Source organism: Fukomys damarensis, unplaced genomic scaffold, assembly GCF_012274545.1.
Source record: "Fukomys damarensis isolate Sample0158 unplaced genomic scaffold, DMR_v1.0_HiC HiC_scaffold_30, whole genome shotgun sequence".
In the NCBI taxonomy this organism is placed as follows: domain Eukaryota; kingdom Metazoa; phylum Chordata; class Mammalia; order Rodentia; family Bathyergidae; genus Fukomys; species Fukomys damarensis.
The window spans coordinates 26,644,715-26,661,462 of record NW_022900942.1 but is presented as its reverse complement, the minus strand read 5'-3'; the positions used below and the strand labels follow the sequence as shown (position 1 = coordinate 26,661,462).

The 16,748-nt window shown below is 41.3% G+C and overlaps 2 protein-coding genes and 1 long non-coding RNA gene across 6 annotated transcripts in view; 2 read left to right on the top strand and 1 right to left on the bottom strand.

Moving 5' to 3' along the window:
• Positions 1-2,191, top strand: part of Znf532 (zinc finger protein 532) — a 114,167-nt gene extending 111,976 nt beyond the window's left edge. For all 4 annotated transcript variants that reach the window (XM_033757341.1, XM_010603373.3, XM_010603374.3 and 1 more), the window contains one exon: positions 472-2,191. In XM_033757341.1, coding sequence (XP_033613232.1) covers positions 472-966 — 495 coding nt within the window. In that variant the 3' untranslated portion in view covers positions 967-2,191. The remainder of the gene's footprint in view (positions 1-471) is intronic.
• Positions 2,192-4,322: 2,131 nt separating this feature from the next.
• Positions 4,323-10,555, bottom strand: LOC104847816. The gene is made up of 3 exons (XR_776242.1): positions 10,458-10,555; positions 5,129-5,252; positions 4,323-4,454 (listed from the first exon to the last, which is right to left on the bottom strand). It is a non-coding gene; the product is annotated as an uncharacterized LOC104847816 (long non-coding RNA).
• Positions 10,556-11,369: 814 nt separating this feature from the next.
• The window catches only part of LOC104847818 (O-acyltransferase like protein), a 53,619-nt gene continuing 48,240 nt past the window's right edge, over positions 11,370-16,748 (top strand). Inside the window, exon 1 of the mRNA XM_033757513.1 lies at positions 11,370-11,583. Coding sequence (XP_033613404.1) covers positions 11,433-11,583 — 151 coding nt within the window. The 5' untranslated portion in view covers positions 11,370-11,432. The remainder of the gene's footprint in view (positions 11,584-16,748) is intronic.

Genomic DNA, 16,748 nt, shown 5'->3' with positions numbered 1-16,748 from the left:
TGTCTGTCACGTGAGCTCCTTCCGCCTCTTAGGACCTTGTCCCCTGTACACCCTGCAGCCCCTCTGCCCCTGCTGTCCCCAGAATGTGGGGCAGGGGTAGGGTGTGGCTCCTGCTCCCTGGGGCTAACTCCTTCTTTCCCTGGATCATGTTCATATCTACCTTTACCACAGCCCTCCCTGATCCTATATATCCTACCCCTGCTCTCCTCTGCATCCCCTCTGACATGCTTTGTTTTCCTGAGTCTGATGTGCTCTAGATCCCTATACCTGTTTTGCTTTGTCCTGATCTATGCCTGGACATGGTAATTGGGTTCCTATTTGTTAGGTAAAGGGATGGTATGGGCCTATTGCAGAGCAGATGAATGACATAAGGAGCCCTAGCCCTGCACTTACAGTCTGTACTCCAAACATTCATTGAAGACACAGCAGGGCAGCTCCAGTTGTGTTATTTGCTATGTTTTTCCTCCATAGGTCCCCAGTCCCAAGCGGAAGTTGGAAGAACCGGTTTTAGAGTTCAGACCTCCCAGAGGAGCCATCACTCAACCACTGAAAAAACTCAAAATCAACGTGTTCAAGGTTCACAAGTGCGCTGTGTGTGGCTTTACCACTGAGAACCTGCTGCAGTTCCATGAGCACATCCCCCAGCACAAGTCAGATGGCTCTTCCTACCAGTGCCGGGAGTGTGGCCTCTGCTACACGTCCCACGTCTCCCTGTCCCGGCACCTCTTCATCGTGCACAAGCTCAAGGAACCCCAGCCGGTATCCAAGCAGAACGGGGCTGGGGAGGACAGCCAGCAAGAGAACAAGCCTGGCCCAGAGGACGAGGCCTCGGACGGCGCTGCATCAGACAGGAAGTGCAAGGTGTGTGCAAAGACCTTCGAAACGGAAGCTGCCTTAAACACACACATGCGGACACATGGCATGGCCTTCATTAAGTCCAAAAGAATGAGTTCAGCTGAGAAATAGCCACAGATGTTCCATAAGGAAAATCCCCTCCACATTGGAATTTAAAACATTTTTGTTACAAAAAGTTTGCAGTATAATAGAGTTAACAGTACTGTCTAGGCTGTTGCAATATATTTCCTCTCAGTGTACCGTCCTCATCTGTTGGATTATCTCCTCCATGAGTATTATGACAGTATTTGAGTTTAAAAGAGTTTGTATATATTTAAACGAATAACTTTTTATACTCTTTGTTACATGTTTGTATCAGTATTTAGTGGAAAATGTTTTGAGTTTTTTGGGTTAAGAGTTTTTCTTTTTGTACTGTTTCTTTAAAACAGAGTTCTTAGGGGCAGTTCCTGAATTCAAATAAACATTTTGTATGTTACAGATTTGAATAGGTTCACTAATCAGAGGCTAACATAATGCCTTTTTTTAGTGTTTTTAATTTTTAGATCTCAATACATAAATTGAGGTGATAGTGGGTCGCAACAACAATAGGAACTTCTAAGTGTCTTAGCACTACTCCCAGCGTGCTGCCCCGAGAGCAGGGGTGACTGGGACAGCTGCACTCCAGGGCCGGAGTGGGGTTGTGGATTGGCTTGGGCCACACCAATCCAGCTCCCAACCCAGTGTGTTTAAAGCAGCCTTGCAGGAACCTTCTTTCCAGCAGTACATAGAGCAGGCCAGGAATCCAGTAAGGAATGTGGATTGCTTATTGCCATCTTGCAAAATGAGGAAGAAGGGAATTCTAAAGGGAAAAAAATGAGGCTGATGGAGGCTGACTTAAGAGCACAAGGAGATGAAGCTTCGAAAGGGCTGGACTACTGTAAAAGTTACAAATATGTAGTTAGACCAGTAGATGCGTAGTCAGGTTTTTGTCATGTAACTTCTTAACTGTTACACAACTAAGAATATCAAGTATTTTTCTGGCTCTTGACAGGAAAAAAAAGTCACAGTTGACTTAACCCTTTGCTGTCTAACCAGTTGGCGTTTCCTGTTCTGGGTGCTACTGCCAAACGTTCTGGTACTTAGAGTTGGGATGCACAACTTTAACCACCGACTTATCAATGCAGCAGCCTGCACATTGCAGTTGGCCATTAGATGAAGCACTGAGCCACCTGGGTTTCATTTAGTCAATTCAGTAAGTACAGCTCACATTTGTAGTTCTGCTTATTGAAGCATCGCAGAGGTACACTCTTCTGTCCCTTCTGTTTGTAGTTCTCTGGCAGAGTTTATATATATATATATGTGTGTGTGTGGTTTTTGTTTTTTGTTTTTTTGGTTATTGTTTTGTGGTTTCTTTTGCATTTTATATCTTATTTATCCCTGAACATGTTTTTTATTTTTTTTGGAAGAAAATAAATTCTTTTGTGTATATATAGATACTTGCATGATAGAATGTAGTCGGTGTTCGGTTCCTCAGAAGGTCTTGCTGCTGTCAGGTGTTACATACTACATCCATCATAACTGTATTAAACACATTTCATCTGTAAATAAACGTGGGACATTTGGCCCTTGTGCTTCTGTGAGAGAGTTATTGATGGTGAGTCTCTGACATCTTCATGACATTAAGGGGGTGATTAATTGCTGGCACAGGCTACAGGATACTGCCATATTCTCAGAAGCATGGCATATTCCTTCTCATTAATAATCAGCTATTTGTCACTTCCTTCTTGACTCCATCAGTACAATCCAAGGGTGTGATTAAGTATTCCTCAACTTGAAGTTTGATTGCTGTTACTTGTTACAGTTATGTATTTGTATTGCTCTAACTTGTAATCATAGCACTTTCACATGTTTCTGCATTTGGACCTTGCAATAAACCTGTGTGGAGGGCCGCATGGGTCTGTATAGCCTAGTTTTACAGTTGAGGAAGCTGAGCTTAGATTAAGTTCTTTGCCTAAGCCCTCGTAACTGGTAAGTGGCTTTGCATATTAGATCCCAAATATTCTGCTCTAAATCTAGTGCTCGCTTTTTGTGGTTATGTACATACGGACAAATATTCATTTATTCAACAAATAAAAGTATGTGTAAAACATGATACTAGAACTTTTGTTTTTGGCATTATGGCTTTTATAAGATAACCTGCAAGACTTTCCACATTTGAATACCCAGAAATGCTTGATAATATGGAATTGCCATCTGTTAAATGCCTGGTTAAATGTGTAAGGAAGTTTTAAAAAGTACTCTGGTCCAAAGTGAAGAAACTGAAATCCAGACTAAAAGCATTACACAGTGCTGGAACTCGCGCGGGGGCGGGGGGAACTTGGATAGACAAGTCTTACGAAGCTGGGACTGACCTGGAAGACCGATCTTGTGGAAATCATCTGGAATGCAGCAAAGAGAGAGATAAGGAGATGGAGTATAGGAAAGAGATTAGAAATCAAGAATGACAAAACAAGAAGCTCCAGCTTAGTTTGAATAATTTCAGAAAGAGGAACAAGCCAATTCAGAAAGGTTAGTATGGAAAATTATAGCCATTAGTGAAATATACGAATACTTGGGGTAACAGAGGGCTGAATAAGAACACACATTTGGGACTGGAGTTCTGTCCATTCTCCATAGGTTGTACATGCTAGGTGAGGGCCTTTGAGAGAGGATGCAGTCAGACAATCCTGCTGGGGCATGCTCAGCAAGTTCTTAGCCCATTTGCTCTACAGTAGAGAGGTAGGAGCTGAAACTAGACAAGTAGGCTTAGGCCACATTATAAAAGACTGGAAGCCAGGTGTGGTGGCATATATCTATAATGCCAGCACTCTTGAGAAGCCAAGTCAGAAGGATCAAGTTCAAGTGTAGCCTCAGCGACCAAGAAAGACCTTGTCCCAGAATTAAAGGGATAAGGATATAGTTCTGTGCAAAGTCCCTGGTGTCTATCCTTAAACTAACAAAAGGCCCGAATGACATACTGAAGGCTTGTCCTTTGATAGATAAAAATGAGTTATTTGGCCTGGGTAATGACATAGCCAGCTGAGTTGGTAGCAGTGTTTAGGATAGAAGGTGATTAAGTGTATAAGGATAGGTAGGTTACGCTATGCTATGCAACCTCAAGTCTAAATGGCTTCTCACAAGACTTACTTGCTCATCTTCAGTGTCCAGTGTGGACTGTCTGGTTTTCTATCTCCTGATCCCCATTTTCCCACTGTTAAAAAATGGTGACTGGGAGAAGGAAAGTGTGATTGAACACTCTGGCCCAGAACTGAGAGGTGCCACTTCTCAAACTGGTCAACACCAATCACGTGGTTTTTCACTGTCACAAGGGGACCAGGAAGTGCTTCCCATGTGCCCAAAAGGCTAAAAATATTTGAACAGCAGAAATAACCATCACACAATAATTTTAATTACCATAGCTCTGGTGCTGACACAGTACAAGTGCTTGACCTAGGGTAGTAGGAGCAGGCTTAGAGGCTTCAGTTGTAATGAACATTTCCAAAACAGTATCAAAAGCATTTCATAAGGATGTCAGATCTGAAAGTTCAAGCTTGAATCAGTTTGTCAGTTTTTCTGAAGGTCTAGATTAAATAGAAACATGAGAGTAAAAATCAGAAGACCTAGTTTTAGGGAAGATAATATGCTTTGAGTTTGAGATATACAAGACAAGTTGTGTATGGTGGGTGATTAACAGCAACACATATAGTAACAGCAGTGCATAAAGAATGGCAGCAAAATGAGAAAAAGGAGAACAGGCTTAGACTACATGGCATTGACCACTTCTCCCCTCTGAACACATTTTCTGCAAATTCCTAACTCCTACCACAGTAAGTAGTACAAAGAACATCTGTTCCTCCCAAATCTCTGGTGGCTACATTTCACCACTGCTGATATTTAGACTAGTGAGCTCCATCCTTGGAACTCTAACCAACAGTGAAATTTTCTCTTGAAAATTTTGGGAAGTCAATATTAATATAAAATATTCATATTAATAGAATCATGTCCTGAGCACTTTTTAAAATGCCTACTTGGAAGGGAAAGGAAAATGCCTGAAGAATTTTATAAAATCCAACACGGAGGAACTCCTCACTTATCTCATGGGAAAGTCTGAAAATAAAAAAGTGTGCCAAATCGAATGTGCAGTGCTTTCTATGCATGAAACATGCACACCCACTTTGCAAATTTCAGGTGCTTTAAAGATTCCAGGTTTTAGCTCTTAATCTTAGTATACATCTAAGTAAGGAAACTTAGTTACCTGGAAAATTTAGCTCCTCCTCTGGCATTCTTACTGTTTGTGCAAATGGATTATTGAACCTTCCTTTTTGCTTAAAGAATTTTTCTTCCCTGGCAAGCACAAGGTCCTGAGTTCAACCCCAGTACTGCAAAAAAAAAGAAAGAAAGAAAAGAAAAAAAAATTTTTTTTCTTCTGTTACAGCACTCACATCCTTACTAATTGTAAGCCACGAGGATATGACCACATGAACTTAATTTCTTGCAAAGATCATGGTAATCACAAAGCAAAAAGCATGCAGTGATACACAAAACAAATACAAAGCATTAAAAAATACCATTATGAAAACCATCAGACTACAAAGAAAACAGCACGAGAGGTAGAAACAAATTATATCCCACAAAACCAGAATACAAGTTATAAAATGGCAGTATTAAGTCCTAATCAGTCACTACTTTGTAAATGGACTTTGTAATAGTCTTAGAAAAAAAAAAAGAATGGTTGGGTGAGTTAAAAAGAAAAAACCTTTCTATATGCGATGTGCAGCATTCACTTCACCTTTAAGGACATACAGAGAAAGTGATGGAGGGGAAAAGGTATTCCATGCAAGTGAAAACCAAAACAGAACAGAAAGGCCTATACTTGTAACGGACAAAATAGACTTGAAGTAAAAAAATAGAGACAGATATAATGACAAAGGAATCCATTTATCAAGAGGTTATACTAGCAGTAAATATGTATGCACTCAATATTGAAGCATCTAAATATATAAAGAAAATATTAATAGACTTGGAAAGAGATGCAAAAATAACTTCAATACCTTACTTTCAATAATGGACACACCCAGACCAATTAAGGAAATACTGGACTTTATGCACCAGACCAAAGGTACCTAACATGTATGTGGAACATTCCATCCAGAAACAACAGAATACACATTCAAGTACACATACACCTTTGTCTAGGGTGGGTCATGCGTAATAACACAAAACAAGTCTGAATAAGTTTGGGAGGCTTCAAATCAAGTCTTTTCTGACCACAGTGATGTGAAATTCAGGAGAAATTGTGGGAAATTCACAAATACATGGAAAATAACACGCTGATAACAAGAATGGATCAGAAAAGACAAAATTTTCAGATAAATAAAAATGGAAACAACATTCCAAACCATGTGGAATGCAGCAAAAGTGGTTTGAAGAGCGGAATGTAGAGCAGTAAACCCCTACCTTTCTGTAGAACCCCTTCCTGTTCCTAGAAGATTCCAGACTAGCAGCTGTAATTGTGTAATCACCATTACCTCAAACCCACTCATTCATTCTGAATGGTTCAGCCTCATCCATGTGATCTGAGTGAGGGGCTGAATTTGAGACCACCCAATTCAGGAGACAAGCATTTTTTTTTTTCTTTACATTTGTCGCCTTCTCTAAGCATTCTCTTCATATCTCTTTTTCCTTTCTTACAACCTCAGAATTTTGGTGAATATTTTAGTAAAAATTCAGTGTACTGGATGAAGAAAATCTTCATAACCTACATTTTTCTTGGAGTTTTCTTGTTTATATTTGTTTCTTTCTTTGGAAGGGTAGATCTGGGGGTGCCTGTCACTAAATCTTATTGCAATTAGGATCCCAGCAGGATACAGATAACACATTAGAAAAGGTTTGACTTTAAAGAAATTAAGGAAGTGACTATATAGATCTATGGGACACTGAAGCACCCAGCAACTAGCAAAACAGGGAGTTACTCAGGCGTGAGAAGCCTAAAAAGGGTACAGAAGCTGGAGCCTCAGAACAGGGCTGCTTGGCCAGAGCAGAGCACAGCTGGGGTCCGTGGTGCCTCCTGGAGGAAGTGGGGGCGCAAATTACCAGGACCTTGTTTCCTCACAAATGTTCCTGCTGCACCCTTCCCACATTGATCAGGGCTAAGTAAAGAACAGGAAGCTACAACAATAGTCTGTAGATGTCCGCATGCTGGGCACAGAAGAGGATAGAGAAAGGGGGACGCAAGAGTTACACCCATTTCATTATCAACACACAGTTTATTCCCTCCAGGTGGGTTGCCATATGGAACAGTGTGTTTAGGATTCTACATTTAGCTTTTCTTTCTAATCATCTCACCAGGTTTATCCTGAAATTATACCTTATTTTCACTCAAAGAAACAGAATCGTATTTCCCACAAAGTGACCTTTGCCGGTTTCTATATTCAGTGTATGAGGTTAGTTCTGAGTCATAATGCAGCACTATTTATAATGTTTCATGGTATTTAAGGGAACTGATCATTCAATTTGCTTTGCTTTTTAAAAAGCTGTTTATCCCTAAGCTTTTGCTATAGTTAAAATTGTAAATCACACTACCATGGCAGATCTGTTTATAAATACAAGAAAGACCATGTCTAGAACACTATGGTAGAAAAAAAAAGATTGTATTTAGAGTCTACCATAGCACACCTTCCACTCAGTTCCAGATACTGTGGGTTTAGCCCACAAGTAATTTCTGACATTCAGGTCAAGTCAGGCTTAATTGGTCTAGTTATTTCTGGAAAATAAACATCATTTATGAAAAACAACGTCCGCACAGATCTGCAAATTGGAGGGGACATGGAGAGCTGAGCAGAATCGGCAAAAGTGTAGCTACATCTGTTGCCACCTTGGGAAGCGTGTAAGCTGTACGTATAAGCAGACAAGATCCACATTTATTGTGCCAGTTCAGCCCTTTAACATCCTTCTAGACCTGGGGGATCTTGCCTTTGTATGACTCTTGGCCAAAGATATTTCTTGCCTCCTGCTATGGAGGCCAGATGGTCATTTGCTTTATCCCCGACAGCCTGGGAGGGTGACTGATCTTGACCAAAACGTTCCTGCCTCAACACAAAGAAGCAGGAACAGAGTAAGTGAATTTGTTCTTTTGGCACAGTGGCAGTGTCCTGGTGACTGATAACTGAAAGCGATTTTGTGAATTGTACTTGTTTGGTGAGGGGGAGGGAGGCCAGGCTGCTTCTAAGGAATCCCTGAACCATCTTAGGTGCAAGGGGTCCCCTTTCAACCTGAGAGCATGAGGGATTTGATTTTTTCCATTCAGTTGGTCCTTATTCCTGTCAGCAAAGACATATTCCTGTTTTCTCAAACTCATTACTAAATGATAGAGGCCTAATGCCCTTTCCTTTTCAATAGTTCTTGAATAAAATGATTGTGGCATTCACAAAAGCATCAGCCAGCTGACGCTGCTAGAAATGATAAAGGCCTACTTTCGGGAAAGGAAGATATTATTTATTTTCCTGTCCCATTTTTATGCCTAGAACATTGCCTTGCATAAAACAGGTGCCTAAAATATCTTTGGAAAAAAGCTATTAAGTTTTCTCAAACATTAACTAGTCATGATCTTATTTCTTAGTGGTTGGGACAAATATTAAGGGTCTTGTGCTATTAATTACTCAAAAATAAGATTTTCTTTCTCCTTTTTATTTAGGTGCTGTTTTAAAACAGTTTTATGTAGTTTTGACAAATGATTAAAATATTGGTGCAGGGTCTGCTTGTTATGCTTTTTATTACATTTGACAAAAGGTGGAGTATTTAACACGTTCTAAAAACAGTATCATTCTTATTTTAATGAGTATACAGTGTCAGCCACTGTCTTGCGAATAAATCCAGGTTTCATAGACTTTTTCTGTTTAATGATTTATACATATTCAAATAACTAGAACCTCCAATTTTTCAATCCCTTCCCTTCACACTTTCTAAAAGGCAGGAACATAGATAAGCACAGGAAATACCAACTTTGGGAACTCCAATGCTAGCAGATGTTTGTTTATAACCCATGAGTCTATATGTTCCCATGTCTTGAGTGCTAACCTACAACTACGAAACACCTGCATGAGATAGGCTGACCTTATGATTTTACAAATGATGAAACGGAACCAGCTTCCACCAGAGCCGGGACAGAATCCTATTTCTGGTGCCAAATTAGGTTTCCGCTTTATCACATATACAATTCCAGTTGGATGCTATCTCCCTTTTGGCACTGGAATTTCAAGCTCTCCTTCCTTTGACACCATCTTCAGAGGTGTATCACAGCAATCCACGTAATAACGGCAGGACATTCCCCTGTGGGTGCAGCAATGCAGAAGGTTCGGTCACAGGAGCCTTCCTTTGCACCAGGGCCACTGATACTCAGCTCTGGTCTCTGACACCTTGGCCAGGGTTCAGGCCGTGGCCAAGCATCTCCAAGGGTAGAGCCTCTGTTTCACTCAGAAGAGCCTAGTTCATCTTGGATCACTCTGACTAGAGACTTCAATTGTTTTGAAACTGTTCCCTTTATCATTTGGATCCAGCAATCTGTTTGTTCAGTTCACTTAATTAATACCTGAACTACTTCAGCCAGTGAACCCGAGTGCTATTTTTTCCCCGTTGGACCAACAACGCACTGTAATAAATTGCCACAATAGCTGCTATTCACTAAGGGTTCACTAGGGGTCCCAGACTGCAAAGTTTCCTTCATGCACATTATCCGGACATCTGATATAAATATATACTACAATCTACCAGGTGGTCGTAGGTATTTTAGAATATAAACATAATAGCTAATGTATCTTGAATATTTACAATGAATAAATATTGTTTTAGTACTTTAAATGTATTACTTAAATAGCACAGTTCCCAAAAGATAGAGACTACAGTTATCCTCATTTTCCAGATGAAGTCAGTGAGGATGGCCGAGATCTCACAGACAGTGATAGCCATGTTTGTTTGTTTGTTTTTAACACATTTGTTTATTGCAGATGTAGGGACTGATCCCAAGGCCTTTGTAGTAAGCTACATTACCAGCCCCTTTTTATTTATTTATTTTAAACATTTTGTGACAGAGTCTCACTAGGTCTCTAAGCTGCCCGGGATGTGCTGGAACTGGCGACCCTCCTGCCTCTGACTTCCAGAGTGTTGGAATTACAAAGTGTGCCACAGCACCTGGATCTCTTTTTATTTATTTATTTTAATTTATTTTTATTTTTTGGTACTGGGGATCAAACGTCTTTGCGCTTGCGAGGCAGGCGGCAGAACCACTGAGCCAAATACCCGGTATCACTTTTTATTTTGAAACGGTCTCACTAAGTTGCCCAAGCTGTCCTCAAACTCTCGATCCTCCTGCCTAGCCTTCCTAGTAGCTGGAATAACAGGTGCTCACCTAGCTTTGGCTCTTAACAATGGCCCCAACTGCCTCTGAGCCAAGCCCAGGAAAATACAAAGGGCATGGTGGCTGCCAGCTGGAGCTCCCAGAGTGGAAGAGAAGAGACAGGAAGAGGTAGAGAGCTCGCAGAGTCATCAGGGAGCCCAGGGAAAGGCCTATCTCAGGGCCCAGTCTTTACCTTAGGGGAAGCCCAGGAGGGGTCTTTGAAGAGTCAACACCAACGGGGTGAATGAGTACAGCCCCGAGGAGGGGTGGGGAGGGCCCGGAAGGAGCAAAGGAGCCAGGCTGACAGACAGTGAACGGAAGATGCTCCACTGCCCACAGGAAATGGGGCAGAGTCACGGCCACCCGCATGCGCAGACTCGGGCCGCGGTGTAAACAAGACCTGCAGACATTGCCTCACCTTTTAAATGGAATGCTAAAGGCTTCTATTTAAAGAAAGTCTTTCTGGAAAAAGAATATTTTACACTGTGAGAAACCCAGATCGATGTGTTTTACAGTCCCTTAGGGCAACCGAATGCCGTGGTGGTGGCCTTTTGTCAGCGTCCTTACCCCTCAGGATGCGCGTCCTAAACCTACAAGTGAGAATGGATGTGTGTTTTTCCTACTGTGATCACCCCTTCCGTGGGAGACACCACTTTCACAGCCCAGCAAATCCACTGAGACAACCCACTGGATGATCAGAGACCCTTTCTTGCTTATTACCTACCCATCTAAGCATTTTACAGATTGGATTTGTCATCATTCTTGAGCAAAAATTAAATATAGCAACTTCCCATCAGTGGCATATATATATTTTTAAACCCGGAGATACAGGCCAAACCATCCAACCTGACTAATGATGACAGAAGATTAAGCTGTATCCATGTTAGTGGGGAGATGTTAATCTGCATCACTAAAGCAGGCCAGGTGGTCGGCGGCCCCCACATCCACAGCGCTATTTTACTAGACAATAGCAAGTTGTATATAAATTGGTTTCCATGGTTTGTTCATTTCTGCGGCTTTGCAGGTGGCTAAGGAAACATGGCTTGTCTCTCTGCTTGTTAAGGAGTGAGCAATGTCACATTTACCCCAATACGTAAGAGACAAGTGCTTCATAAATAGAAGGATCTTTGTCTAAGAAGGGAGGCTCATCCTGACACGTTGAGAGATAATGATGGTCGCCACTTTACTCTTTTGCCTGCTCTCTTTTCAATTACCTTTTGTTTTTCCTGCCAGAAACATTTCTTTCAAGTGCATGCAAGACACTGATGAATTTCTTTCTGACCTGAATTCAGCGACGCCCAAAGAATACGCCCTGAGAAGTAAGTAGGTTTCCCTAGCCCATTGGGTGGGTGAACAGGGAAGTCTGTTCTAGAAGCATTCTTGAAAAACTTGAGAGAGTTAAAAACGCAGCACCAAAGCGGGAAGAGAAAACAAGCCTCAGCTTCCAATTTGCTCGCGGGGGCGGGGTGCAGAAGGCTCTGTGGTCAGTCTAGCCAGACGCCTCTCCTGAAAACTAAGAATTATTTAGATCACGTGATGCTATTTATTATTTAAATCCATAACATCTCATTGTCACATGACATAGCTTGGTTTATTTCTTTTTCTAGACATTTAATCTGCTTTTGATAATAAGTTGCTTGATTGTTCAGGGAGAAAGTCTGGTCCATGATAGGCATAATAGTAAATTCTAAGAAGGGCCAGGGATTTAACTCAGTTAGGTCTTGAGTTCAATCCCTGGTACCAAAAAATAAAATAAAAAGTAAATAAATTGTAAGGAGTGTGTTGGTAAAGGCTTGGGCTCAGGCTAGAAGATTATAGCCAAGCCTCTTTGCATATGATATGTATGGATTTCAGGTAGCTGCAATTTTTTTTTTTGTACTGGGGAATTTGAACTCAGGTCCTTGCAATTGCAAGGCAGGCAGCAGCACCACTGAGCTAAACCCCAGGTCCCTTTTGTTTGTTTTTTGAGACTGGTCCTCTCTATGTAGCCCAGCCTAGCTTCAAATTCATGATGATTTTCCTGCCTCAGCCTCCCAAGTGCTGGGATTGTAGGAGCCATCAAGCCTGGTTCCTGCAATTTTAAAAAATGTTTTCCGAAGTCCTTCTCACAACTGAAGGAATAGATACTCTTCTGCCAGAAAGGGGCACCACGCCCTCCACCAGGAGAGAATGATTCATTGTTGTTAGTGAAAGCCATTGACAAGGAAAAATGTAGAAACCATTTCCAAAACCAGATAAAACTAACCTAGCAATTTCCACTTAGAATGCGGGACTACTTAATTTTTTTATTGAAAAGCACTTAGTAGTGTAATACATGTCATAAAGACAAAAGTTTTGATCTAATATAGTGTCATTCAAAATAGCACATGATTTGAAGCAGTTGCTATTCCACACTGGATCAGATGCCCTCGTATTTAATGAAATGGTGGTAAAATATAAATCCAATTAATTCAGTAGCCATTTTCTTCAAGTGCCATTTTGGAATTGGTTATGTTTTGCTACAACACTTGGTGATATTGATAGGTAACATTGTGACTAAACCTAGGCCAAATAAGCTGGCCAAGAGACTCCAGAAGGTGTGATGCTGGCTGGGGTTTCTGGTGATGAGGAGGCAGCACACACTTTCATCATTAGTCACAGCACCGCTAACACTATTTGCCTCACAAGTAACTATAGTCATGCACCAACCATGTTCCACCTACTGTAGGAGCCTGAAACAAACAAAATCCTCAAGATAAATGGTTCAAGAAAGAACTGAATGACCTGAATGACTTATATAAATGGGATAGAGGATTACTAATTTATTTTAATAGATAAATATACCTGTCTGTAATATCTGAACGAATTTTTATTCTAATGTACCAGAGAATAGTTGGCAATGCTGCCTTGACATTTTGCCTGAGATCTTTGAGCACAGCATGTGTTTTTGACTTTGGCTCTCAGCATGGTTTTCCTGGCAGTCATGTGGATGGAAAAACAAGAGTTAAGTAAGAAATTTGACCAGCAGGCACCCTTCTGAGCCCTGTGCAGGGGTCCATCCCTTTAGTCCAAAAGCTCCTCTTTTAGGTGGTGGGGAGAGTTTTTATCATTTGTTTTAGAAATGAGGAATCCAACCACAGAGAATAAAAGATCTTGTCCAATGTGGTATATATAGATTTTGAGCCCACAAAATCTGATTCTGTACTTTGGATCTTTGCCTAAAAAATAAGCAACAACAAAAGAAACAAGAAAACAAAAACAAACCTGGCAGCCAAAATATATCAATACTGAGATATTATATCAAGGTATATTAAGAAGAAAAAAAGGCACAGGAGATTATATATAGCAGCTAAATTTAAATCAGTGCAAATTAAGGCTGGCTGTTGCTAAATGTATGTGGTTCACATGTTAAGAAATGCTTGAGGGCTGGGTGTGGTGATGTACACCTGTGATCCCAGTACTCTGGCAGGCTGAGGCAGGAGCACGCAAGTGTGAGCTCAACCTCGGCAACGTAGGTGGCTTGGTGAGACCCTGTCTCAAAATAAATTAAAAAGGGCTCAGTGCAAAGGCCTTGGGTTGAATCCCCGGCACTGAAGAAAAAAAAAAAAGCACGAGAATGATAACCTCTAAAGTCAGTTGGGAATAGCTTTGGAGAGGGTGGTGAGGGAGCATCTGGGGACGCACTAGATTTCAAGGGATTGGTTGAGTTTTGTTTTAAGCCGAGTGATGGGAACATAGATGATCATATTATTCTTCATGCCTTTTTAATACAGTAAGCATTACATAATTACAGTTTTAAAGTGCCACCCCCAATACAAAACAGAGATGACAGCCCGCGTGGGCTGTGTAGGCTGCAGATGGTGGGCAGAAACCCGAAGAATAAGGTGGGAAGAGGACCCTTGAAGCACTTGTTTGGCCTTGCAGACAGGAATTAGTCACTGCGGAATAGGAGAGAGGCTGATCTTTACAGACCCAGTCTGCATGGGCAGGACAGGTTAAAGAATACAGATATTGTAGGAGAGAAGTTTAGTAATGAGGCTCTGTGTCTGTCTTTCCTCCATTCTTCTCCCATAGTTTCCTGTCAATTATTTACCAACTTAACAGGAAGGAAATCCACCAGATATTCCTGTGTGCTTTGATTTTTGCCACCCTGTGGGATCTTGAGCTCTTACCTAATGCCCCTTGGCACTGTCCATCCCTGACTGTTCTCTTCCCTCTGGTTCTGATTTTGTCTTAAACACTACAATCCACAGAACTTCTAGAAATCTACATGTCACGTAATGATGAGTGGCACCCCCTCCCCCAATTCATCTTTTTCTTCTCCATTTTCTTTCTTTTTAACCATTACAGTGTTAGCTGCCTTCCTCCTTCCAGACCCTCATCTCTTTCCATTTGAGGGACTGTGCCCTCTGTGGGATGTGCTATGCCAGTGATGATGAGCCTTGTACAGATCAAGTGCCCAATTTGCAACCCAAAACCTACTTATATATTGCAAAGTGCCAATGCTGCAATTAAACCTGAATACTGAAGTTTTAACTTAGAAAAAGCCACTCACACATTAATAACAGCTTGCACTGATGCACATATGCCATAGGTCTGCCACCACTGTCCTATGCTGGTGATCTTCTTTCTCCTTCTTTCTCTACCAGACTTCCAGGACCTTCCAGAACTTTCCAGAACCAGGTTTTGCATTCTTGTCCTCATCTTAATTTTTCTTATAAACTAGGTTTGGAGCCCAGAGTTTGAGCTCTTGAGCCACAGAAACTTCTAGGTTGGCAGCCTTAAAGCACAATGAGCTATGCTCTTTCTCCCAGGCCACTTCCCTTTGCTCATCAGTTCCCTCACTTGTGAAATGGCCAGCTATGTTTCCCCTACTGTGAAAAATCAACAGCAGTTTTTAAAAAATGCCAACTCCTAGGCCCAAGGGTGTGTTACATCTGGTCCGTCAAACTGTCAAGCTGGTTGTTGAACAGTTATTTTTATGGAGTCAATCAAATATATTTATAATTAAATTATGCTAAGAATAAAAGTGATAGTCAAAATTCATCATTTCCTGGCTTTCTGAATATATATTGTCATTATCTACAGTCAGTTTTTAAAAAACTGTGCTGGTAATCAAACCCAGAGCTTTACATGTGCCAGGCCGACACTGTTCCACTGAGCTACCTCCCCAGCCCACTATTACCTGTGCTCTTGAAGCTGTGCACACCTGTTGCTTCTGTATGGTGGGAATTGCTACTGTGCTGTTGTGCTCGGCCTCCCATCTCCAAAGACAGGAGCAGCACAGGGGGAATTAGAAATCAGCTGTGGAGTCAGTGTCTTACAGTTGCTGCAAGTGGGGTTTACTGTTTTGTCAACTGTTTAGATTTAAGGAATTGGAGGCATTGTGAGGTATGAAAACTGAACAAGTTGTGTAACAGCAGTAGCCATCACATTGTCAATACCACAAAAAATATGAGGAAATATTCTGCAGTGTTCAAACTGTCATCAGATTCAGCACAAGTTTCTTACATCACGGACCAGTGCTTGCAGTTTTGACATATATCTTTCTTGTTTCACATTAGTATTACTCATTAAGGTAAACAGAAACACCAACATTCATATCAGGAGTATACTTATTGGTCAGCTGAAACCACAGAATGGCTATAGATATAAGAATTTGGTCAAAACACACACACACACACACAGCCAATGAAAGTATTTTGTGAGGATCAATTGGCTATTTGTACATAAGGATTATTGTAGGTTTCATTATTGTTTGTATTATGTTTGTGTTGTGGAGTGAATTGTGTTCCCCCTAAATTCTTAAGTCCTAACACCAGCATCTCAGCATTTGGGGATAGGATCTTTAAAGAGATAATTAAACAGATGTGGTGGCACATACAGCTAATCTCAGCATTTTGGGATGGTTGAGCCCAGCTAGGGCAATTTACTGATATGAGATTCTGTTTCAAAATAAAAAATAAAAGGAGAGGCTGGGGATGTAGCTTAGTGCAAAGGCCCTGGGTTTGATGTCTAGCTATGATAGATAGATAGATAGATAGATAGATAGATAGATAGACAGATAGACAGACAGGCACTCGTAGATAATCTAAGTTGAAAGGATGAGTAGAGAGGGCCCTAATACAAGGACAGGTGCCCTTATAAAAGAGGAGATTAGGACACAGACCTGCTTCTAGTAAAAGACCATGTAAGGACACACACAGCAATGAGGCAAGCATCTGGAAGCCAGAGAGAAGCCTGAGGAGAAAGCACAGTCTGTACTCTGCTCTTGGACATGAGAGCCTCCAGGTCTGTGAGGCAATGAGTTCCTGTGTTTAAAGCACCCAATGTCTGGCATTTCATTGTGGCACCTCTAGCAAACTAAAGCAGTGTGTCACATGTCCTTTATATCAGTATAATTTTAATACCGCCCACTTGGAGAGTGAGATGAATCGTCTCCCGAAGGAAATATTGCACCCTCAGTCGTTGATTCCTGTGGATGTGACCTTACTTGGGCCTCTGC